Source organism: Mobula hypostoma, chromosome 15 (assembly GCF_963921235.1).
Source record: "Mobula hypostoma chromosome 15, sMobHyp1.1, whole genome shotgun sequence".
NCBI lineage: Eukaryota > Metazoa > Chordata > Chondrichthyes > Myliobatiformes > Myliobatidae > Mobula > Mobula hypostoma.
This window is the reverse complement of record NC_086111.1, coordinates 52222443-52247158: the sequence shown is the minus strand read 5'-3', so window position 1 is coordinate 52247158 and position 24716 is coordinate 52222443. Positions and strand designations below refer to the sequence as shown.

Sequence of the window (24716 nt, the reverse complement as noted above, 5' to 3'; positions counted from 1 at the left end):
GCTGCTTCATGCAACTTGAAGTGGTGTCCTGCTGCTGCCCATCACCCATTTAGGACTTGTTATCTAGGCTATTCCCTACTGTTGAAACTATTCCTTTTAATTTCTTTGTGGGGGTTCAATAATGAGGAACAAATTAGTCCCATTAGGACATTTGGCCAATAATAGAAAAGCTAAATAGGTATTAGACCTGACTGGATTAGGCTGATCTCCTATTGTGAATGATGTGGTCGGGATTTAGATGGACAACACAGTGGGTTTACTTGCACAGGTGATGCTATTCCCTTTTAGGGCAACAGGTGTTCAATGAATTCCATAATCATTACCACCCTACGAGTTCAGGCATGATACAACAAACTACAGTCAAAAACAAAAGATCTAGAAAGTAAATTGAAGATAGGGTAATAAATCCATAATACTAATATAAATGTTACTTCGACACCCCAGATCAGAAGATTGCAGCTAAGCTCCACGGTAGAAATTTTTTTTATATAAAAAATTTAAACATAGCCTCCTTGCTTTTACACGATCCCCATCCATTAATAAAGCAAAAAGGATTCCATGTCCTTTAATAACCATCTGGATTTATCAAGTCACCTTCATATGAAAGTAACTGAAATTTCTTAAGTGGTACAGACGTGCAAATTTCCTGTTTGTATGATTCAATCACAAACTTTGACAACTTTCTTACTACAAAGGTTAACTTTCAGCTTTGATGCATCTACTGCTGTCGCACCTGGATGAAATATATTCTAGCTGTTTAACGAGGATGAAAATCTGATCAGTTTTCTAGCTTCTGCTCACAGGAATGGTGCCAGATAATTGGAGTGCTGTTGTGCTCTAGTTTAGAAAGGACAAAGGGATACATCTTGTAATTAGAGGCTACTTAGTCTAACTTTGCTGATGAGCAAGTTTACTGGAACCCATTGAGCGCAGTATAAAACAATTTAAAAAGGCACCTAATCAAGGATAGTCAGCAGGGATTTGTTAAGGTTCAGTTTGATTAACAAAAAAATTGAGGTACAAAGAAGTACATTTGATATGGTCTACATCAGCTTTTAGCAAGGATGTTGACAAGATCCCATATGGTCAAAAAGGTTTAAATTTATGGGATTAAGGAGAGTGGCAAATTGAATTCAAATTCATCAGAAAGGAAAAGCTGATGGTTCTAATTGGTTTTGTTTTCATGACCGAAAGGCTGTTATTGGGGGGGTGGGGGTGGGGGAAGAGATCCCCACAGGATTCTGTATCTCACACCTTGTGTCCTATAATGTAGATTTATGATTCATAGTTAGTGGTCAAAGCATGATTAAAAACAAAGCATTTAATACCAAAGATGGATATTATTTTGTAATCCTTTACACTTGTGCCTGGAAATCATATTAAGCAATCTTTAAATGAATTTGGCTTGCCAGTGAGAAGGAAAGCTTTAGAGTACAGGGAGATATTTGGCAGAATAGTGGTAAATAAAATAAATTGGATGCTGTTTACAAGGAAGATTGGAGATCAGTGGAAGGGGTTCATGAGAATGTCACCAGGAATAGAAAACTGTCCCTATGAGGAAAGATTGGCCCAGTCTTGATGAAGAGTTTCAACCCAAAACATCATCGTTGGTTTATTTCCAGAGATGCTGCCTGACTTGCTAAATTCCTGCAGTATTCTGCATATGCTGATTTGGCTAAACTAGGTTTTCCTTGGAATAAAGGGACACCAACAGGAGATGTAATTAAGGCATTTAAAATTGACCAGCCTAAGGAGTAAATAGTAAAGACACATTTTCCTTTGTCAAGGGACTACAAAATAAAGTATTGTACTTAACTTTAAAGTGATTGGTTGAAGAATTAAGAGGGCAAAAGGCCATTCCCCCCCCACCCCCATCATGGTCAGGGTCTGTGATTCACTGACTGAAAGTCAGTAAAGGCCAAAATAGTCTTCACATTTAAAATGCTTTTGAAGTGTACCTGAGGAATTGTGACATGTAGGGCACAGCCCAAGAGCTGGAAGGTAGGATTATCCAGCCCTATCCTGGTCCCTCTGTGCCCTAAATTTTCTATGACATATTATATATACATATATATTTTACACACACATATTATATATATATATATATATATACATACACACACACACACACACACACACACACACACACACACACATATATATATAAATAAAAACATCTCAGTTGTGTACCTTGCTTGATCTATGACTAATAATACTTCCTTTCATCATCATGAGTTATAATAATTCCTTCAACTTTGTGCTGCATCCTTCATACCTCCAATCATATTTAGTCCTCTCCTTATTCTTACCCAACTGAGAGGCAGCTTGGAGAATTTTATATTATCGGTGCTACATAATCACAAATTGCTTTCAGGGAACACCACATACATGTGATTCCCCATCACATTTCTCAAAAGATTTTTAAAATATGTACTGCACGCTAACTATATTAATCCTTCATATTTCTATCATGCAAATAGTTTTGTCCAATTCCTTTACTCACCAGCACCAGGAAGTGACAGACCAACTTCCCTTTAATAATGGTATTGTATATAATCACGGAAAGTAAATACATTGACATAAATACCAATTTTAAGTCTCTATTATATTCACCAAAAGAGGGAGACAAAAAAAAGTCTTGATGATAAATGGTTATTTGACATTTCTTGAACGTACTGCATGAATGAAACCTTACACCAGTGCTACAAGTCAGATCTCTCTGCTGCAAAGCAGACAAATGCTTCCACTTTGCTTGTAAATTCACAAATCTTACTGGATGTAGAGCACCTTCCTTATGGAAATTACTCTGGGCACTTGTGCTATTTTTGTTATAATTTTATTTTAAATATATAAGATTTGCAACATACTGGCTTTTTTTTATACAGACAATACTTGGTAACAGACAATTGTACACATACTGAAAGACCTTTTATACATGCATTAAACAATTATTCACTCCAGCTAAAGTTCTGCAAATTGAATAAAATGTCCGATCCATTTACATTAATTACTTCTTTTACATTGGGTAGTTTTACACTTCATTTCTCAAAAATATCTTTACCTAGCACAAATTATCTAGGAAGTACAAACTAAACATTTCATAAAATCGCTGTTGGACTCTCTCTTCAACTTTTCTTTGCAATTGTTAGTTGCTGTTTTGAAACATTAAGAAATAATGAGCAGATTATCATAGAATTATGCATCATTGCCATTTGTTGGTGTTGTATACCCAGCAAGTTCCTCTAAAAAGGACAATATTTTTAAATAGCAAAACTATTTCTGAAATCTGCAAACATTTCAGCAATGTGGCCCCAGAATTAAAAGAAAATAGAAACACTTTTACACAATTTGATCAGAAACTGGTACTATTCGTCCTTCAAAAAAATCTCAGGTCACCCCAAAGGGCTCAGCAACCAATGAAGAACACTGATGTCTTGGTCAGATGGGAGAACAATTCAGCATCATCCAGTGTGGCCATTTGGGGGGGGGGGTGTGAAATCAACAAATACAAGCATTTGGAAGAGAATCAAGGACTCTAATCAAGTTGTCATGGTCATCTTCCTTGGATTTATTGTGGGGGGGGGCATTATTCTCTTGGGGGGGGTCCTGGATTTCCTCAAAATCAAAAACTTCAAGACTTTCATTGCACAGTTCACTATTGTAGCAGAGAAAAGCCAATATGTGTAAAGCAAAATTGCATAAACAGTGGAGAGGCGTGAATGTGTTTTCTCCGCTCAAGATCAGATTTAAAAATCACCAAATTGATTCTATTTGTTTTTTTTTAGGACAATCCCGGATGTTGGACAGCTTGAAGCACGTTCAGAGTGGGATGCTACTGCCTGGTTAATAGATTAGCTAGTCAGGAGGCATTGCAACAGCCTATGCACATTAGCGCCTGTGAGGTTCAACGATTGCGATCAAAAATCAGACGTTTGCCAATTGTTTCCCTCCACAACCCGTGGCTGCCGAGTTCAGCAATTCTCCCCTACTGCATCACCTGCAAAGACCAACTAGCACAGAATCCAAACACAAGTGTTCCCGGTCCACATGTCTCAGGCCACAAGAAGGAGCATCAGAATGTACACAAGATTTTCCTGTGTTTTTGCGGATCAAGGTCTTATACCTGCGTACTTGGTTTCCGATTTTGAACATCTGAACGTATTAGTGCATTTTTCACCATTAAAAACTGTGACTCACGATGAGATCGTTTCAGTTTTGCTCGACGGTTCTGGAACCAGATCTGAAATTAAAAAAAATATATCAAAAGCAATATTTTGTTTTAAACGGCAGCGACAGCATGAAACCGACATGAAACCAGCCTTGTTCTGTGTTATGTCTCTTAATTACCTGAATTCGATCTTCATCCAAAGCCAGTTTCTGTGCAAGTTCCTCACGAACATCAATTCCTGGGTAACAATTCAGCCGAAATTCCTCTTCCAAAACTTCAATCTGAGAAAGTGATTCAAATAAAATGCACATGTTTCTATCACATCACAATCACGTTACGGTGGTTGAAACAATGTCTTTTAATTGAATGCTGCAATTGAAAATAACCAAGAACAGACCCAGTGAAGAGGTAATAGCTCAACAATTAAATAGAACACAGAGAGAGAATTTTAAAAAATCACAAACCGGAGAAAATCTGCACATGCTGGAAATCTGAGCAACATACACAAAATGCTAGAGGAACTCAGCAGGCCAGGCAGCATCTACGGAACAGAGTACAGTCGATGTTTCGGGCCGAGATCCTTCAGCAGGACCCCAGCATTTTGTATGTGTTGCTGTGGAATGCCGGCATCTGCAGACTTTCTCGTGTTTATGCTGCAAATCAAGTAGTAGCATGTTTCCTATCAAACCGGTGACAATAGATGGGAGCGGATTTTTTTTCTGTTAAATTACCTTGCTCGGTTATTTTGGGACATATCCATTATAAACGACCTTGGTCTATAATACTGTACAGTGTATTGGAGAGATTAACTGTACACTGTAGAACTAGAACAATGCGGGTTTAATACGAGTTTTCGAAATAACAAACCACAAACTATACTTCGATTTTAAAGCTACCTGGCTCCTGCTGAAAGCGGTCCGAGGTCTTCTCCCTCGGAACCAGCAACAGTTCGGCGGATAAGAGACGCGATCTTCATTCCGCCGGTTCACCTTGGTACAGTAGAGGTCGCGGTCACTCCCCTTGTCTTCCTTCCTTGTGTAAGGCAGATCGTGAGATCTCTCAGAGGAGTTTGAGCAGGATGTCCCTGGAAAAGCTGAGGGGAAAAATGCGGTCAGTGTTACAATATATAAACAATAAGGATATGCTACACTTCTCCATTGATGTGTTCAGGTAGGGAATTAAAAGTGAAAAAGGCATTCTACGACCTAACTACGCACAAAGGTAGAGCGATTCAGAAAAAAACTTTACATAAACTATACAAATAAATCAAGCTGCTGAATAGTTTGCATCAATTATTTAACGCCAGATTTACCTGTAATATTAAGCACATCAGCCCACGGGCGATAGGGATCGATAATACAAGTGGTTTTCTCATTCGTCTCAAGCCCCAAAATACTCTCAATAGTGAACGAACATGTTGAAACTTTTCTTCCCGACACCTTCCGAGTTTCTGCAGGCTGATAGTGAGCTTTCAAGTCACCAGTCAAATCTCGGGGGCAAAATTTGGCCATTATCCTCGATCGCTTTCGCTCCCCTTACCACCCCGACTGCTCCCGTCGCATATATTTGTAGAATTTTTCGACGTCACTGATTAAAGTAATATAGTTGGAAAGTTTTAGCATTTGAATAAAGAACCCCCCACGTGGAAGCATGAGGCGATAATTGTTTATTTGTTGGCATGTAATTATCACCTAATGGGAGCAAGAAGGGGGCCACCCAGAGGGAGGAGGCAACGTTATCTCTCCCAAACAGCTATCACAACTTTCTTTCAAATCCTTTAAAACCTGCATTGTAGCAGTTCGGATTTTAAAACATACCCAAGAAATAAACATTTTAAATTCTGATTTCAAAATCGGAGAGGAAAACTTCATCCACAAGGTAATCTCTTAATAGTATTAGAATAATCCTGATGAATATTTCCATACTTTTACATGCATATCTAATGTTGCATTCGTAATGACGGGAAAACAAAAGTACACGCTGGGATGCGCCGCAAATGCGGTTAAAGCTCAACGTAATTGTTCTCCATCTGCCGGCTTAATTCAGTCAAACAATCTCTTTAAATTACTTTAAACACATAACGATGTTTGTTTATTTACTCTGTTTAAATATTAAGTAATTCGAGGACACTCGTATTCCTACACTGCCATAATCCCTAAAATGCCTTTTCATTTAGGAAATCAAATTGCGTTTAAATTAACATAACTCAAATTACAAAATAAACCAATCCCAAGGATATTTGCCACATGGGTATGTTTTCTGAAAGTCATGATCTTCAAAATTCATGCACCAAAAGCGTCTCGTGGTTAGTTAGACTGATGTACTTTCAATTTTCTTTGGTTCCATCCTACATCTGCTGTTTGCTGTCAAGTTTACAGAACTGCGAATCTCCATCGCGGCGCCAAATGTCCTGACCCGGATTTGAGCCGTACCCTCCAAATATCCGGACCTGCCTCTCGGTTTTTTTTTCGTACTACCTTACTTTCCCTTTTCTATTTTCTATTTATGATTTATAATTTTAAAATTTAATATTTACTATCGATTTGTAATCCAGGGAGCGCGAAGAGCAGAATCAAATATCGCTGTGATGATTGTACGTTCTAGTATCAATTGTTTGGCGACAATAAAATAAAGTATAAAGTAAAGTAAAATGCCCACTTTGCGGGATGAAGTTACACGGCAGACGGAAACAGAGGTACAACAGTGGTTTGTGTTAAAAAAAAACTATAAAAAACAAACAAAAAAGTCAAGGAATATGATTTGCTCAAGTTTAGCAGAAAGGAACTCCCTCCAGTCCCTAATTATCTGGCCCAGGTGAAGAAGTTTCCTTAACCAAGAGAAAATCTGCAGATGCCGGAAATTCCAAAAACTTCCACTGTACTTTTTTTTCCCACCAATGGTCCCTGGCTTGCTGCGTTCCTCCAGCATTTTGTGTGTGAAGAAGTTTCCTTAACATCTTGGACTTTCCTTAAAGCCTATGCAAGCTTCAGCTGACCCATGTGAAGGGCCTTTTCCCCAGCCAAAGAGCCAGTACAAGACAGCAACTACAGAGCCAGCATTGTGTTTCTCCTCTCATTTCTCTGCCCCAATTCATCGACTCCTCTGCTTTTTTTAGTTGACTGGTTGTGTTATAATTCTTTCCGGGTGGATTTAGGTAGCCATTCCATCCTCTCTGGTGGTGGGGCCATCCATCAGTCACATGGTTGTGGCAGCCAAACTCCAGTGGCCCAGACACCCTTCAAATTATTAACAACAAAGAATAGGATGAAAAAAGCTATGTTCGTCCAAACATAGCTTCTCTCAAAGCAGCGGGTTGTGATTGTTAGCCCTCTGGCCAGTATTATGGCCTTGAAAATGTATGATCGAGCAGTTGTCCCTAGCCCTGAGCAAGGGGCTCACTGGGAGCAGGATATTTCTGCAGGTGGACAAACCCTGCACCAAGAGCTATGGTACAGAGGGTCATTCTATCCCCTTCATTCCCAGTCAGATCTTCCTCTGCCGCCTGCACCATCTGGGGAAGATGACATCTGGGATCGTCCCCATCCAACTCAGTTTTTGGGAGAGCAGCCATTTGCACGCACAGGGATGAAGATGTATGTCTGGCATCTGGGTGTTTGACCACAAGAGTGGCAAAACCAGCCACCATGTCCTTAGATCCTGTGCAGATCAGCTGGTAGGAATATTTGCAGGCATTTTTTTAATGTTTCTCTTCTTCAGTCTGTAGTTCCCACCTGCTTTAACACCACTATCATCTTGGGACCCAAGAAAAACAAGATGTCGTGCCTTAATGACTATCACCCAGTGGCTCTGACATCCGATATCATGTGTGCTTTGAGAGGCTGGTCATAACAAGCACTAGTTCCAGCCTCCCAGACCATCTTGACCCACTACAATTCGTCCACGCTGAAGCAGATCTATTGCAGACATGGTCTACCGGACCCTAAACTCATCTCTGGGGCATCTGGTCAGCAAGGATCAGCAAGGTTAATCTATTGTTTATTGACGACAGTCTGCAATACTATAACACTGAGCAAACCCATCACCGAACTGCAGACCCTGGGCGTCATCCCCATTCCCTGCAAATGGATCCTGACCAACAGACAGCAACAGTAATCAATAAGGATGGGCAGCAACACCTCTGTGATGATTATTCTAAATGTGGTGCTCCATCAGTTTGCATCTTCAGCCCGCTACTCTTCTCCTTGTACACTCATGATTGTGTGGCCAGGTTCTGACCTAACCCCACCCACAAGTTTGCCGATACTGCAACGTAGTGGGCCATATCGTCAAATAACGATGAGCCAGAGTACAGAAAGGAGATAGAGAGCTTGGCAACCATGCTGTCATGACAACAAACTTCCCCTCGATGATAGCAAAACAAAGGAGCTGGTCTTGTTGAATTCAGAAAGGGTGGGTACGCTGCTCCTGTCTAAGTCAATGATGTTGAGGTTGAGAGCTTCCAATTCTCAAGCGTGAGTACCGCACTTGCCTGTCCTGGTCCAACCACGAAGACCCCAGTGCCTATACTTCCTCAGAAATTTGGTATGCCTCTGTCGACCCTTGCCAATTTTTATTGATGCACTACAGAAGACATCTTACCTGGATGTATACCGACTTGGTACGGCAACTGGTCTGCATGTGAACAGAAGAAACTGCAGGGAGTTGTGGACACAGCTCAGCACATCACAGAACCCAGCCTCCCCTCTGTGAACTCTGTCTATATCTCTCACTACCTTGATAAAGCAGAGAGCATAACCAAATTTCCCACCCACTCTATTCTCTCTTATTCCCTCTTCCATCAGGCAGAAGATACGAAAGCCTAAAAGCACACACCACCAAGCTGAAGGACAGCTTCTGCCCTGTTGTTATAAAAACATTAAATAGTTCCCTAGTACAATAAGATGGATTCTTGACCTCACAATGAACTTCAATGTTTACCTGCACTGCACAATGATTCTGATCTGTGTGACCAGTATTCAAGACCAGTTTTTCAGGGGTATCTTGCTGCATGTGATAAAAACAATTCCAATTTTTTTGTTAGATTTTTCCACTTTCATTTGATGTGCTTAGCCTAAACTTTTAATCAAATTTGGTCATCAACCCTAATTTTGCTAATTTTTCCTCCTTCAAATTTGGGTTGACAGTTCTTCAACTGAAGCGCATCGGGAGATTGTAATAGATTAAAGGGAATTATACAACTACGAGTTGATGCTGATACCGCTAGGTGAACGTGCAAAAAAAAAACTTACTGACTGTTCTCCTCAAATATTCCTTCGATGATTTGGTCCTTACAGTCAGTCCAGGTTTATCTGTTCTTAATGGCTAATGAGACTCATATGGGAGTTAGAAACTCTACCACAGAGCTCTGTGTTGGTTCTACACAACTGATGACCTTTTTGAGCGGCATCAGGAGGGGCGAGGAGGAAAGGTGGGGTAAATGTGACAATAGTAGCCAAATTAAAATGCAAGGCAACGAAATACACACAAAAAAAGATACTCGTCAAATTGAGCCTACTGGATTGGTGGACAGATAATGAAGAGGATTCCTTTCCGCTTGGTTTGCAATTCACAGAGTTAACCTGCCTGGTTAAACTCCAGCAAAACAATCGGTCGTACTCAGTGCTTCAATAAACGAAGCTCTTTCCATTTCAGTTTCAGTTGTCCTGAGCTGGGCGTGGGGAGGGGACTCCATATTTACCACACTTATGCATAACGAGAGATGTCCACTGTGAAGTAAGAGTTGCTGTCTGACTCCAGGATCCCGCATCACTCCCCCGATCACAGTACAGTAACGCTGCCTTCACACCTACACAGGAAGTCATATTTAATTGACAGTGTGATCAGCCAATCAGCTGCCACTGAGGCCAGCCGTTTGGCCAATGGCGGCAGAATTTCCGCTGGGTGACGTTCCAGCGCTGGATGCCTTGTCGGCCCCGATTCGCAGGGGAGGCTTGTCGTTCTGCTGCGAGGCCGGAGAGATGCCGGGCATCGAGAAGCTGCCGATCGAGGAGACTCTGGAAGACAGCCCGCAGGTACCGGCAGAGCGTGTCGAGTCAGAAGGCCGAGGCGCGGCCTTGGCGGATTGCTGGCGGCTCGGGGTATCGATCCAGCAGCGGCGAGTTGAGGGAGCCGCGGGTTTGTAAGCCGCCCTGGGCTGGCTGATTTAAACACTAATGTTAAATTGGGTAAACAACGTGACACCGAGGCACGAAATGATTGAACGCTCTATTTTATGACCGACAGTAGAGCCGGGAGTGAAATTTGTTGGGTTTGTTGTTCGATTAGTGAAAATAAATGACAGTAATTCTTAAATTCTGGTTTGAACCTAACAGATCGATGCCAGCAGTAAACTGGAAGAACTCTGTACTTGCATTCTGTAGCACTGTGCACTCCCATCTCAGTACTTGCCAAAAACCTTTTACTGTACAGCTACTCACACAATTTTCAAAACTCAGCCATTGCTGTAGTAAAGCTAGTTGATAGTTGCCGGGGCAAGTTTCTTCAAACAATGAAACGATAAAAAAAAATGTTTTCGGCAGTGTGGAGTGTGGGAGAAGCATCGCCCAACACACTGGGGATAATTCTCTGTTCTTCAGTTTAGCACCATGGGATCTTTAACGTTCCTCTGACTTCAGGGCCTTTTCAAAATCTGACAACAAATAGCGCAGCAGTAATGGACCAATACTCCATTTAATATCTTTCAAATTGAATTTCATTTGAGTATTTTTGGAGGCTTCTGGCTACTTCTGGAGTGTGTCCAAATGGAAAAACTACAACTAAAGGTTTAAGTAAATATCAGTAAATATTAATAGTATTCTCAATTCTGAATCAAGTGATTTTTTTTTTGCATTCTAGGAATGCCTTATATTTTCAGATAGACTTTAAACTGAGAGAAGAAATTGCAGCATCTCTGGCCGAGATATTTGCTGCATCTATAGCCATTGTTGAGGTACTTAAACAGTGGGGGGTGGCTTATGTCTTGCTTTCATTTAAAAAGGGCACAAGGACAAATCAGGGAACTACAGGCTAGTTATTCTAATATCAGGGTTGTTGAGTCAGGAAGTGGAGGGCAAAGGTTGAGAGTGAGATGGGAAAGATTAAGCAAGAACTTGTAGGCCAATTTGCATTGCCAAAATGCCAAAAAAAATCTTTTTTTAAAATCACCCAGTCTATCTGTGACACCAGTCTGTTGGTACCTGAAGTCCCAGGTCCCCCTGGTCTGGTTAGGGATAATCAACATAGCTTTGTGAATGAGGAATCATATCTCACAAGTTTGATTGTGTTCTTTGAAGTGGTGGTAAAGAAGTTTGTTGAGGGCAGGGCAGTAGATGTAGTCTTTTATTGAGGCCTTTGACCGGTTTTGGATGGTAGGCTAGTCAGGAAGATTAGATCATTGGGACCCATGGTGATCTGCACATTTGGATAGAAAATTGGCTTAGTGAAAGGAGCCGGAGGATGCAACTGGAGCACTTTTCGGATTGGATTCCCATAACCTTTGGTGTGCCGCAGGGATTGGTGCTGGGTCCACAGTTCGATACTTACATTAGCGATTTGCATGATATTGTATAGTTAGTAAATTTGCAGATAACATCAAATTGATGGTATATTAGATTATGAAGAGGGATATCTCAGATTACAGAGGAATCTAGATCAACTGGAAAAGCGAACCGAGCAATGGCAGATGGAATTTAACTCGAATACTTGTGAAATGTAATTTCAACCAGAGCAGGACTTGCATGTTGTATGGTAGGACCGTTGAGAGCATTGTAGAACAGAGAGGCCTAGGAATACAGGTATATTGTTCACAGAAAGTGCAGACACAGATAGAGTGGTGAAGGTGTTCATGTCGTATTGCAACTGTACAGGTTGGTGGTGAAACTGCACTTGGGAGTACTGTGTCCTTCTTTAAGTATACTTTACTAAATAAGGTGACCAAAACAGTGCATGGTACTCATCAATACCCTATACAATTCAAGCAGAAGAAAACCCTGATCCCTTTGTAGCTCACTTATTTACATTTTCTGTACTTTGACTCCACTTACTGACCTCACAGTTTCCCAGATTTTCCAATATCTTGCTCCTTTTGGCTGTTGTGTTTTACTATTTATTGTTATGTTTATTATTCAGTGTTGCATTTGTTGTGTTATGATTGCACTGCCCCTGAGAAACGCTGTCTCATTCTGCCCTGCAGAGCTGATTTATGGTTAGTATGACAATAGTTTTTTGAATCTTGAATCTTGAATCTTTTGCCAACTTTTTGCCCGCTCAACATATGTATTTTTTGTTGCTGAGTCCCAATGTCCTCTTCACAGCTTGTCCTCTCAATTATTTTAGTGTCGTCATCAAACCTGGGTACTGTTACAGTCTGTTGCCTCCTCCTCCTCATCATTATTATCAGGTGCCGTGCCCAGTTTGAGCTTTGACTGTCATGGCCCACACACTCCTGTTTCGGGTCAAGTGGATCAATTCATTGGTATTCATTTCCAGTTCGCTGGCTGCTGTCTCCATCATCATTTGTCCTTGTCTTCCTCTTGCTTTCTTGCCTTCAATCTTTCCCATAATTACCGTGCATTCTAACTCCTCTTTCCTAATCACATGTTCAATGAAGTTACGTTGCCTTTTCATGATTTATACATTATTTCTCTTTTTGTGTTTGCTCTGTTCATGACATCCTCGTTAGATATTCGTTTCGTCCATGATATTCTTTGCATTCTCCTCAAAAACCACATCTCTGCTGCTACATGTTACTAGATATTGTCCTGAGCCATATAACATAACTGGATAAATGTAACATTTCAGTACTCTGAAGCGGGTTGTCATACCTAGTTTAGTATTGGTCAGTATACTCTTCATTCTCGTAAAGGTGTCTTTTGCCATCCCTATTCTTCTTTTGATGTCCAAGTCGCACCTGCCATCTGATGTCACCCAGCTTCCTAAGTAGCAAAAATTCTGTACTTGTTTTATGTCTTCCCTGTTTATTTTCAGCCTGCAGATAGGATTCTCCTTCTTTTTGGATATCACCATACATTTTGTTTTTGTGCAATTGATAGATAGACCCATTTTTGCACTTTCTTCAATAATTATATCAATTAAGTTTTGTAGTTCTTCCTCCGTACTTGCAATTAACGCAAGTTAATTGCAGATATCTGCATATCTGAAATTATTGATGTTTTCACTGCCAACTTTGATTCCCAAGATGTCTGTTATTTTTTGTAATATTGTTTCACTGTACACATTAAATAAATCGGGGAGAAAACACACCCTTGTCTAACGCTTCTCGTGATTTTCGTAAACTGACTCACTTCTCCATCTATTCTTAAAGAGGCAGTTTGTTCCCAGTACAGATTTCTGATTAGGCGGAGGTCTTTCGAATCTAGATCTAGAGTTTTCTGTAATATTTCAAATAACTTATTGTGCTTCACTTTATCAAGTGCTTTTGTGTAGTCGATAAAACAAAACAAACAAACCTTTTTGCCTCCTACAGGTCCTTAAAATAATTTGAGGTCCAAGTACATCTGCTCTCACTCCATCCTCCTGCCACCCCACTAGGAATAGAGTTCCCCTGGTCCTCACCTACAACCCCACCAGCCTCCGGGTCCAACATATTATTCTCCATAACTTCCGCCACCTCCAACGGGATCCCACCACTAAGCACATCTTTCCCTCCCCGCCTCTCTCTGCATTCCGCAGGGATCGCTCCCTACGCAACTCCCTTGTCCATTCGTTCCCCCCATCCCTCCCCACTGATCTCCCTCCGGGCACTTATCCGTGTAAGCGGAACAAGTGCTACACATGCCCTTATACTTCCTCCCTTACCACCATTCAGGGCCCCAAACAGTCCTTCCAGGTGAGGCAACACTTCACCTGTGAGTCGGCTGGGGTGATATACTGCGTCCGATGCTCCCGATGTGGCCTTTTATATATTGGCGAGACCCGACGCGGACTGGGAGACCGCTTTGCTGAACACCTACGCTCTGTCCGCCAGAGAAAGCAGGATCTCCCAGTGGCCACACATTTTAATTCCACATCCCATTCCCATTCTGACATGTCTATCCACGGCCTCCTCTACTGTAAAGATGAAGCCACACTCAGGTTGGAGGAACAACACCTTATATTCCGTCTGGGTAGCCTCCAACCTGATGGCATGAACATCGACTTCTCTAACTTCCGCTAATGCCCCACCTCCCCCTCGTACCCCATCTGTTACTTATTTTTATACACACATTCTTTCTCTCACTCTCCTTTTTCTCCCTCTGTCCCTCTGAATATACCCCTTGCCCATCCTCTGGGTTCCCCCCCCATCTTTCTTCCCGGACCTCCTGTCCCATGATCCTCTCGTATCCCTTTTGCCTATCACCTGTCCAGCTCTTGGCTCTATCCCTCCCCCTCCTGTCTTCTCCTATCATTTTGCATCTTCCCCTCCCCCTCCAACTTTCAAATCCCTTACTCACTCTTCCTTCAGTTAGTCCTGACGAAGGGTCTCGGCCTGAAATGTCGACTGCACCTCTTCCTAGAGATGCTGCCTGGCCTGCTGCGTTCACCAGCAACTTTTATGTGTGTTGCTTGAATTTCCAGCATCTGCAGAATTCCTGTTGTTTGAGGACCAAGAGTTGATGTTTGGGGAAACTAGAAATTACATTCTTTCAACCTAAAAAAGATCCACTTATTCTGACATCTGTATGTCTTTATATGACAGCTGGACTTCAATCCATTCTAACATACTTGTGGTCATACTGTGAGGTCTTGTGGTATCTTGTCAAAGGCCTGCTTAAAATTTAAATACACTATATCTGCAGGTTTCCCTCAATCATTAAAGAACTCTAGTAAATTTTTCAATCATTATTTATCTTTAAAGAAACGTACTGAGTTAGTTTGATTACATAAAGCTTTTCTGAGATACTTTGCTTAAAGACTCCAGCATCCAGTTTACAAGAGACGTCAAGCTAACAGGCCTATAATTTCCTGCTTCTTGTCTTCCTTCCCTGAACATTTGCAGTTTTCTAACCCATTGGTACCCTCCCACAACACAATGAGTTTTGAAAATTTTCAGCCATAGGCTCCATAATCTCTGCAACCACCTTGCTTAAAACCCTTGAATGTAGACCATTGGATCTTGGTGATTTATCTACCTTTAGTCCCCTTTTCTAATACCTTGCTCCCTGTGATTGTAAGTATCACAGGTTCTTCCATGATATTTGACCTAGCCCATCTGTTAACCATCAGCTTCAAAGAGCTCATTGAATTTCCTTAGACTCAGTTTACATTAAGGAATCTGAGCTGACTGTCCTTTATTAATACACAATTCCCCTAATGTCTTTGATAATAGCCTCTGATTTGTTTTTTCCACATTATTAAAGTATTTTCTAGGTTTAACCCTTTGGACCTTTTGTTTGAAAATGAATGTACAGATGTCCCCCGCTTTATGAATGTTTGCTTTACACCACTTCATTTTTACGAAAGACCTACATTAGTACCTGTTTTTGCTAACCAAAAGAGGATTTTCACTTTTACGAAAGAAGACGCCCGCTTTAAACTTGTGTTTACCCCGAAAGACTACCATGAGCACAAAGCCTTGGGTGGGCAGGTGCGTGCGCATGTGTGTATGTGCGGATTTTTTTTTCCTACAAATCGGTTTTGGCTAAATCTTCCCCCCATTGTACACATTATTTCTACTTTATATAGGCTGTGTATTTATTATATCATTCCTGCTTTTACTATATGTTAGTGTTATTTTAGGTTTTATGTGCTATTTGGTATGATTTGGCAGGTTATTTTTTGGGTCTGGGAACGCTTAAAAATTTTTCCCATGTAAGTTAATGGTAATTGCTTCTTCACTTTACACCATTGCGGCTTACGAACGGTTTCATAGGAACGCTGTAACTTCGGATAGTTGGGGGAAACCCGTATACAGTTACGGCCCTCCAGGAACATTCCATTTGTCAAGTAACACTGAAACATTATGATCAGATTTTCTTCAACAGCTTAGTTCTCTCAACATGCATCATCTGGATTTGATGATTTGTTAATTTTCCAAATTGCTTGTTAACCAACCTTGCAGTGGGATTATCTCAGATCTTCTTCATTTGTTTATATTATATCTTACATTTCTACAATGCTTTCTCTTTCACAATATTCTACATCCCTTTGGCTGCTGTAATATTTGGTTCATCCTCCATTATGAAGATTGAATCAAGCTACACGTATATTAGTCATGTTCTTTCCCTTCACAAGAATTGTTCCTTTTTAAAAAAGTTAATTGGTTCCACCCTTAGACAATTTTGTTGTTTAGACAATGAATTTTGCTGTTTACAATTCCTGTTCTATGCTTAATTTTAGAAACATAGAAAAACTACAGCACAATACAGGCCCTTCGGCCCACAAAGCTGTGCTGAACACGTCCTTATCTTAGAACTACCTAGGGTTACCCATAGCCCTCTATTTTTCTAAGCTCCATGTACCTATCCAGGAGTCTCTTAAAAGACCCCATCGTATCTGCCTCCACCACCGCTGCCAGCAGCCCATTCCACCCACTCACCACTCTCTGTGTAAAAAATACTTACCCCTGACATCTCCTCTGTACCTACTTCCAAACACCTTAAAACTATGCTCTCTCTTGCTAGCCATTTCAGCCCTGGGAAAAAGCCTCTGACTATCCACATGATCAATGCCTTTTTTTTCCTTCACTTGTACTGAAATTTTCTCCTTTGTTTTCTGATCTGTCTTCTAGACCATTACATATTTCATTGTATCAGGAAATCACCCTAGCTTGATGGTACCCCAATTCCACACTATCTGTTTCTAATCTAGGATCCAGAAACAGGGCTGCCCTGGAAGACCCATTGTTCTTGCCCACTTTTGCCCCACCAAACCTAACTCCAGTTTGCCTCACCTTGTCCAGTCCCTTCCCATCCACATCTGGGATGCTTTTCATGCCCTCCCTCATTTTGATAACTTCCAATTCTCTGGTCCTAATTGCCTCGTCTTTATTATGGATGTCTTGTCTCTGTATGTTTCCATATCCCATCAGGAAGATTTTGGCAGCCTCCACTTCCTTCAGGAACAAAGACCCAACCTGTTTCCCTCCACGAAATGCTATTATCCAGCTGACAGAAATTCTTCATATCCTCAACAAATTCTCTTCAAATTCTTCCTACTTTCTACATGTCCAGAGTGTAGCCAAACACTCTTGCATGGGCCCCACCTATGTCGGATAAATAGAATGGCCCTTGTTCCAAACCCACTCTAGCACCCCTCCCCAACTCTTTCTCCAAAGCATTGAGGACTGCATCGGTGCTCCTTGCAGAATGCTGGGTGTTATCATCTTTGCCACCATCTTACTCTCTACCCTCATTGTTATTAGCTCTCTTTGCTTTCCTGGAACTCCCTGTCTCCATCTGGAAAGACAGACTAGCCACCAGTATCTGCAATAAACCCGCAGACACCCAAAGCTACATCAACTTTACCTTGGCTTCCACCCTGTTTGCCATCACTTTTTCCACAGTTTCTCCACCTCTGTTGCGCATGTTTTTAAGATTAAGCTTTCTGTACTGAGATTTTTGAAGTGCCCTTATTGTTCTGGAGATGTACTTCCTCCCCTCTGCTGTGGTTGATGAAGCCCTAATGCACCCTCCATTAACTTTCAGCATCCCATTACACACAGTATTTGCTGTTTGGGCCACTGAGTTCTTCCAGCAGTTTACTTTTTGCTCCAGATTCCAATGTCTGTAATCTCTTGTGTTTCCTTTCTGTTTTTTGTCTGGTTTTCTCCTTTATTCATTGCTTGATATTTGTCCTAAGCTGCTTTCAGTTTTTTCCTTGCCCTTTCTCATCCAGGGAATTCTAGCCCCATCTTTTCCCTCATACACTTGGTGGCCACTTCATTACGTCCACATGTACACCTCATTAACGCAAATATCTAATCAGACAAGGATGTAGCTACAATTCAGTGCATAAAAGCATGCAGATGTGGTCAGTTATTGTTGAGACCAAACATCAGAATGGGGAAGAAATATGATCTAAGTGACGTTGACCATTGAATGATTGGGGTGGTTTGCATATCTCAGAAACTGGTGAACTCTTAGGATTTTCACACACAAACGTCTCTGGAGTTTGCAGAGATGGTGTGGAGGGAAAATCCGGAGAGGGGCAGTTCTGTAGGCCAAAACACCTGGTCAGAGGGGAATGGCCAGATTGGCTCAAGTTGACAGGAAGGTGACAGTAATTAAGATAATCATACATTACGAAAGTGGTGTCCAGAGGAGCACCTCTGAATGCACAATACATCAAACTTTGATGTGGATGGGCTACAGCAGCAGAAGACCATGAACACACACTTAGTGGCCGTTTTACTGGGTACAGGAGGTACCTAATAAAGTGGCCATTGAGTGTATGTTTGGTGTGTACCCAGGCATTTCTGTCTTGAAGGCTTGCTGCTGACCAGTCTCTACTTCCAGAATAGTTATGCTAAATTCCTTGTCCAATTGCTGTCTGATATATTAAATGTGCAATCCCAGAACTTAATTTCTTCATGATAATGGGAGGTGGGTATTCCAACCGAGGGGTGACCTGTCCTTGCGTGATACCTATGTGCATACCAGTTCTGACAAAGGATTCATGCAAGTATTATAAATTTTGCTTTCTATAGTAAATGACTGATCTGCATCACGTTTTCAGTGTTTGAGATTTTGGCCCATCATTTGTAGATAGCAAAACTATTTTTTAAAAACTGCCAGTGCTGGAAATATAAAATCATGGCAGAAAATGCTGAGAGCAGTTAGCAGTCAGCATATGAGAGGAGGAACAATTAATATTTTGGGTCCAGGAACCACCTTCAGGCATTTCTGCGTTCTGGAGTTGTTGCTTTACAATTATTGAAATCGATCATCAGCAGTAAGTTTTCAAGCACTCCAGAAATATATTGTGGCCTTATTTGTGGTCTGCCGGCTGTGGCATAAGCGCCAGACTTTGGAGCGAATGCTCCAGAGTTTGAATCTAGCCGGCACCCTTGCACCCTTGCTTTCCATCCGTGCGGGGTTAGGCGTCGAGCTAGCAACTCGGCCTCGTAAAAATAAGAAAACCTGCTTAAAGAAAACTGCTGTCATGACGGCATCCGGATGACTCCACTTGGAGTTAAGGGCTTTCTTCTTCTTACTTGTGGTCTGAGAGGACAAAAAAGAGGCTGCTGCTTTGTATTATTTTGGTGACATTATGGATACAGGTTTCTGAGAAAAATTTTAATGCACTTTGACAATTGGTTGTAGGGAATAAAAAAAGATTGATTTGCATTTATATAACATTACCTTTTTCAATCTGAGGATATCTGAAAGCATTTGCACCTATCATCAATAAAGAACAATGAATTAATGTACAGTTGATATGCTGATCTGGGGTAAATATTGTTCAGCAAACAAGTGAACACCCCGCTTGGATAGTGCAATGGAGCCGTTTCTGATCTGGCAGTGCAGGACTCCTTCTAGTTCAAAAATGTGCAATGAAGGTATTTCTACAGCTGACCAAACAGTTCATAGTCATTCTAAGTTCCTTGTCCTTAATATTTAATCAACACTTGCTGATGGTGCATGTAGTATTATTTACTAGTATCAAGCAATTCATCTGCATTATTATTATTTAATTGATGTAGTGGTTAACTTGTGTAAATTAAAAATACAAAAAATATCCAAATTCCATTTGTCAAACTTACTTTAATCTTAATTTTGAACAGACACGTTCGCTACTGGGAGTGTTTGAAGAAGATGCTGCTGCAGTCTCAAATTATACCACCCAACTTTACAATGCCATGAAGCGGATTTACAATGCACAGGTATTGTAAGTTATCAGAAAATGGAGGTTGGCGTAGAATAAAATGTGGACCTTGGAACGGAACTACAAATCTTTACAAGCTTATAAAGCAAACATGGTGTTGATGCTGAAAATTTTAAATAAACACAGAGCATGTTGGAACTACTCAGAAGGTCAAGCTGCATCTGTAGAAAGGGGGATAGAGTTAACATTTCAGATTTGATTTTTCATTAGAACTAGCAAAAGTTAGAAATTAAATACTTTTTTAAGTTACAGAGAAGAGGGAGGAGAAGAAAGGGTATCCCTATGATAAGGTGGAGGGATCTGCCAGAATTATAGTACTATGCAAAAGTCTTGGGTGCCTTAGCTATATATATGTGCCTAAGTCTTTTGCACAGTACTGTAGTAATTTTATATATTGCACTGTAATGCCACAGAAAAACACATTTCATGACATACGTGAGTGACAATAAACCTGATTCTGATATGGGTCTCTATTGTGGTCTGAGAGTGGGAAGGGGGCAGGGAGAGGGGAATTATGGTTGGGAAAAGGGGAAGGGAGAGGGGAGGGAGCAGGAGGCACCAGATTGACATTCTGTAATGTTCAATCAACCAGTTGTTTGGAATCAAGTGACCTTGTGTGATGTCTCAGGACTGGGTCACCTGCAGCCCCCAGCACTCCTCCTCTGCCCCCTGTCCCACACCCCTCCCACGGTGCTCTACCTTTGCCATTCCCAACCTCCTTTGCTCCCACCAGATTTACAAACTTGCTCTCTGCTTCATGTTGACAAATACAGTACTGTGCAAAAGTCTTGGGCATCCTTGCTATGTATCTGTGCCTAAGACTTGCACAGTGCTATATTTCTGTGAAATGATATTTCAGACATGAACAGCATACTTAAATGTTCACCATCTCAGGCAAATCTCATCAATGTCTGAGTTTACTGTTTGAGTTTTTATATTTTTCTGTGATCGCCAAAACAGATATTTTACCAAGTTGAGAATTGAATATTAAAAAGTTTTGCTGCTACATATACTTTCTTGTATTTAGTCAAAATGTTGCACTTTACTCTTGCTGTAAGGATCTTACATGGAAGAATCCACATGGAAGAATTAATGTTTTAGGAAAAGTAGAAATAAAGTAACTTTGAAGAAAATAGTGCACGAATTGGTGACAGAGTGGTGGAAAATATTTTCTAATTGCATAGAAAATCTGAACCTTGTGATTTGTAGTGTCATTCTGTTTTACTAGGCTCAGAGCTTCTATGTTGACATAAATTTGTCATAGGAAAGGAAGGAAATTGCCTTTTAAACTCACGAGAGAGCATAAGCCATCAACTTTTTGCTGTTGATGTTTCTGTAGCAGGCAATTTCTTTTTTACGCGGTCAAGTTGCTAGCTCGACGCTCAACCCAGCACAGATGGAAAGCGTGCCGGGGAGCCAGCTGGGTTCGAACTCGGGAGCCTTTGCTCCGAACTCCAGCGCTGATGCCACTACGCCAATTGTGATCCTAAACTGTACAGAATTGTGGAAATTTTGTTTTAGTCTGCAACCACATTTAGGTTACTACATGTGGTATGTATGAAATAAATCGTTATTTGAAGACCCCTTTGGAAAAGCCACATCTCCATCAAATAGTGACTTGTGTCAGTTGTGATGTCCTGGTCAATCAAATAAAGCTGGTTTGGGTTTTCTGCTTTTGAGCTTGCCGAGCATGGTTGCCTTCTGTGTTAATGAGTGATCGAGTGAAAGCACCGGTAAATGGAAAATGGGAATATGGGAGAATAGGCTGTAGGATAAATTTTAGGTGTAATGGTATTACGCTGTTGCATAGGCTCTGAGCCAAAATGTCCTCATTCTTCTTGTAAGGAATATGAAACAGCTTTGGATATTTTGAAATTGGATAATTCTATTAAATAATATTCTTAAATGAAAGGTAGAATGTGTATTTTAATCTGTATTTGTTTTGTAGAATGAATTGAGCACAGCAACACATCTGACGTCCAAACTGCTCAAGGAATACAAACAGCAGGTAAAAATAAATTGAAGGAATTGACCATAGCAAAATTGGGCAGCAATATTTTGATAGTCACTGATGGTTGAGAATGTGTTGTAGGATTACAGTTACAGAAAAAAAAAGTAGATTAATTTAAATAATACCATGGCATCATACTGGAAATTCCAGAGAGGTAAGTAAATCTAAAGGAATATTGAATAGAGGTTATTAAAATTATGACAGAAATACCTAATGATTGTGCAAAGAAACTGAACTCTACTGATTGGAAAATCAGTATTCCACCAAAATAGTGAATAAAGTGGGAGATTCAGGTAGTTCTTTACCAGGCTGTTGGAACACAGTGTGCTTTGCTAAAAGGAGTAGGTTAAGTTGCAAGCAACTTTGTGTCTGTTGTCTGGGAAAGCTTTGAGGCAGACAAGGAACAATGAGATTAGACTTCAGATTCTGACAGGAATGTTCTGGCACAGACTTAAAAGCACTGACCTTGATAAACTTTGATGATTTGACTATTTGACAGATTGATCATAAAGTAGTAAATGGCATTTGTTTGAAAACATCAGTACTCTCATTGTCTTGAGTTCTGTAATCCAAAAGTCTAGTTGGTGAATGAGATGATTCACCAAAAACTATTCAGGGCTAATCTTAAATTAGTGTAAATTATCACAGAAAATTGAGTTTTATAGTTGGGTAAATACAGCAAAAATATTCAGAATATTTACAGTAATTTTATTATCTGGTGGATTTATGTCCTTGTTAAATGTGCAGTGAACTCTTGACAGAATTTATTATTCTGTTGGTTGTGGATTACAGGACGAATGGAGACGGGCTAACCTCTATTGACGTCAATGGATCTGGGGTTGAGAGGGTGAACAGTAAGTTTCTTGGCATCCACATCACTGAGGACCTCACGTGGTCTGTACACACCAGCTGTGTGGTGAAAAAGGCACAACAATGTCTCTTTCACCTCAGACAGTTGAGGAAGTTTGGTATGGGCCCCCAAATCCTAAGAACTTTCTACAGGGGCACAATTGAGAGCATCCTAACTGGCTGCATCACTGCCTGGTATGGGAACTGTACCTGCCTTAATCGCAGGATTCTGCAGAGAGTGGTGCGGACAGTCCAGCGCATCTGTAGTTGTGAACTTCCTGTGATTCAGGACATGTACAAAGACAGGTGTGAGAAAGGGGCCTGAAGGATCATTGGGGACCCGAGTCACCTCAACCACAATCTATTCCAGGTGTTACCATCCGGGAAATGGTACCGCAGCATAAAAGCCAGGACCAACATGCTCCGGGACAGCTACTTCCACCAGACCATCAGACTGATTAACTCGCACTGATTTGAGTGTATTTCTGTGTTTCATTGACTGTTCTATTTATTATAAATTATTATAAATTACTATGATTGCACATTACACATTTAGATGGAGACATAATGTAAAGATATTTACTCATGTATGTGAAGGATGTAAGAAATAAAATCAATTCACTTCAATTCATTATATTAGTTCTCAAGGAAGAAGCTAACGCTGATTTAATCAGTTTGATACTTGTAGACGCTACCTTAAATTTTGTATTGGGAAAGTTGTCTCCAATGCAGGTTTTAAAAAAACAGATATTCCAGATCAAAACAAGAAAATCCCAGTTTGAGTTTGCAGATTGAAGTGGTTAATTCACATTTGCAACATGATAATTGTTTCTCATTTGCTCCATTGAATAGCTCCTTGTTTATATTTCTTTCTGCCTCTGTTTCAATAGTTTTATATTAAAGTGTTGTTGTTCAGTATTGAGAGGGGAAAAAAAGAAAGAGAATGCAGTCATGGAACATGTTTCCCAAAGTAAAGATGTACCAGAGCACTTTGCGACTCATAGAGTACAGATTACAGTCACTTGCAATGAAGAATTGCAATCCAAGTTCCCACAAAAACCACTATAACAATGAGTAGAATATCTGTTTTTGTGTTACTGACTTGGAATAAATACCAAGGATCCCTCACATCCACCCTCACCTTTTTCAGAACAGGGCTATAGGATCTTTTACACCTTGCAAGGGAGAAGACAGACAAGTCTTTGGTTTAACATTTTGTTCAATAGGCAGCACCTCCAACAGTGCAGCACTCCTTCCACATTGCTTTGCATGTGTTGGTCTAGGTTTGTGAGTAAAGGTTTTTTGCATGGGACTTGCATCTGCAACCCTTTGTCTCATGCTATAGTATAGTGGTTGTCCATCATGTCCTACGACGACAGATGGGGGTTTTTAAAGTGGAAAAATCATTCCACTCTCTCGACCTCAGGAGTCCTGATCCAGTAGTACAAACAAGCATCACAGGCCGGGGTTTTGCTTGATTGCAGTGTGTGACCATGATATCTTCTGTGCCTTGTCATGACTTTTGCCCTCCAAGGAGCATTGCAGAACTGACTTCCTGACCATTGGATCTCACTGTAGATCTTATCTGCCCAGTCCACTGGAGCTGACTTCACATGCTAGGACAGGCATACTAAAGTGCTGTTAAAATCACATAATTCTATTTTTTTTAGATTTTCCCTTAGTATTTTGTTTATTTGATAAATGCTGGTTTTGGAGGCCAAGATTTGAAAAGCGCTTGCAATTTGTTTTAATTTCTGGTTAATTTTCTGTTGTTTTATATAGCAATTTCCCCTCGGTGGTGATGATGAGATTATGACCTCCACCCTGCAGCAATTTGCACAAGTGATTGATGAAGTAAGTATTAAC

At 40.7% G+C, this 24716-nt stretch overlaps 2 protein-coding genes across 4 annotated transcripts in view; one reads left to right on the top strand and one right to left on the bottom strand.

The window, feature by feature from the left end:
- Positions 1 to 2880: 2880 nt before the first annotated feature.
- On the bottom strand, positions 2881 to 5870 carry hesx1 (HESX homeobox 1). The gene is made up of 4 exons (XM_063068063.1): positions 5481 to 5870; positions 5065 to 5261; positions 4348 to 4449; positions 2881 to 4240 (listed from the first exon to the last, which is right to left on the bottom strand). The coding sequence occupies exons 1-4, from the start codon at positions 5677 to 5679 to the stop codon at positions 4118 to 4120; spliced, it is 621 nt and encodes a 206-aa protein (XP_062924133.1). The 5' UTR covers positions 5680 to 5870; the 3' UTR covers positions 2881 to 4117.
- Positions 5871 to 9974: 4104 nt separating this feature from the next.
- Positions 9975 to 24716, top strand: part of appl1 (adaptor protein, phosphotyrosine interaction, PH domain and leucine zipper containing 1) — a 72970-nt gene continuing 58228 nt past the window's right edge. For 2 of the 3 annotated variants that reach the window (XM_063068055.1, XM_063068054.1), the window contains exons 1-4: positions 9975 to 10200; positions 19890 to 19988; positions 21939 to 21998; positions 24633 to 24704. In XM_063068055.1, the coding sequence (XP_062924125.1) occupies positions 10048 to 10200; positions 19890 to 19988; positions 21939 to 21998; positions 24633 to 24704 (384 nt within the window). In that variant the 5' untranslated portion in view covers positions 9975 to 10047. The remainder of the gene's footprint in view (positions 10201 to 19889; positions 19989 to 21938; positions 21999 to 24632; positions 24705 to 24716) is intronic. The other variant, XM_063068056.1, reaches the window with a different exon arrangement.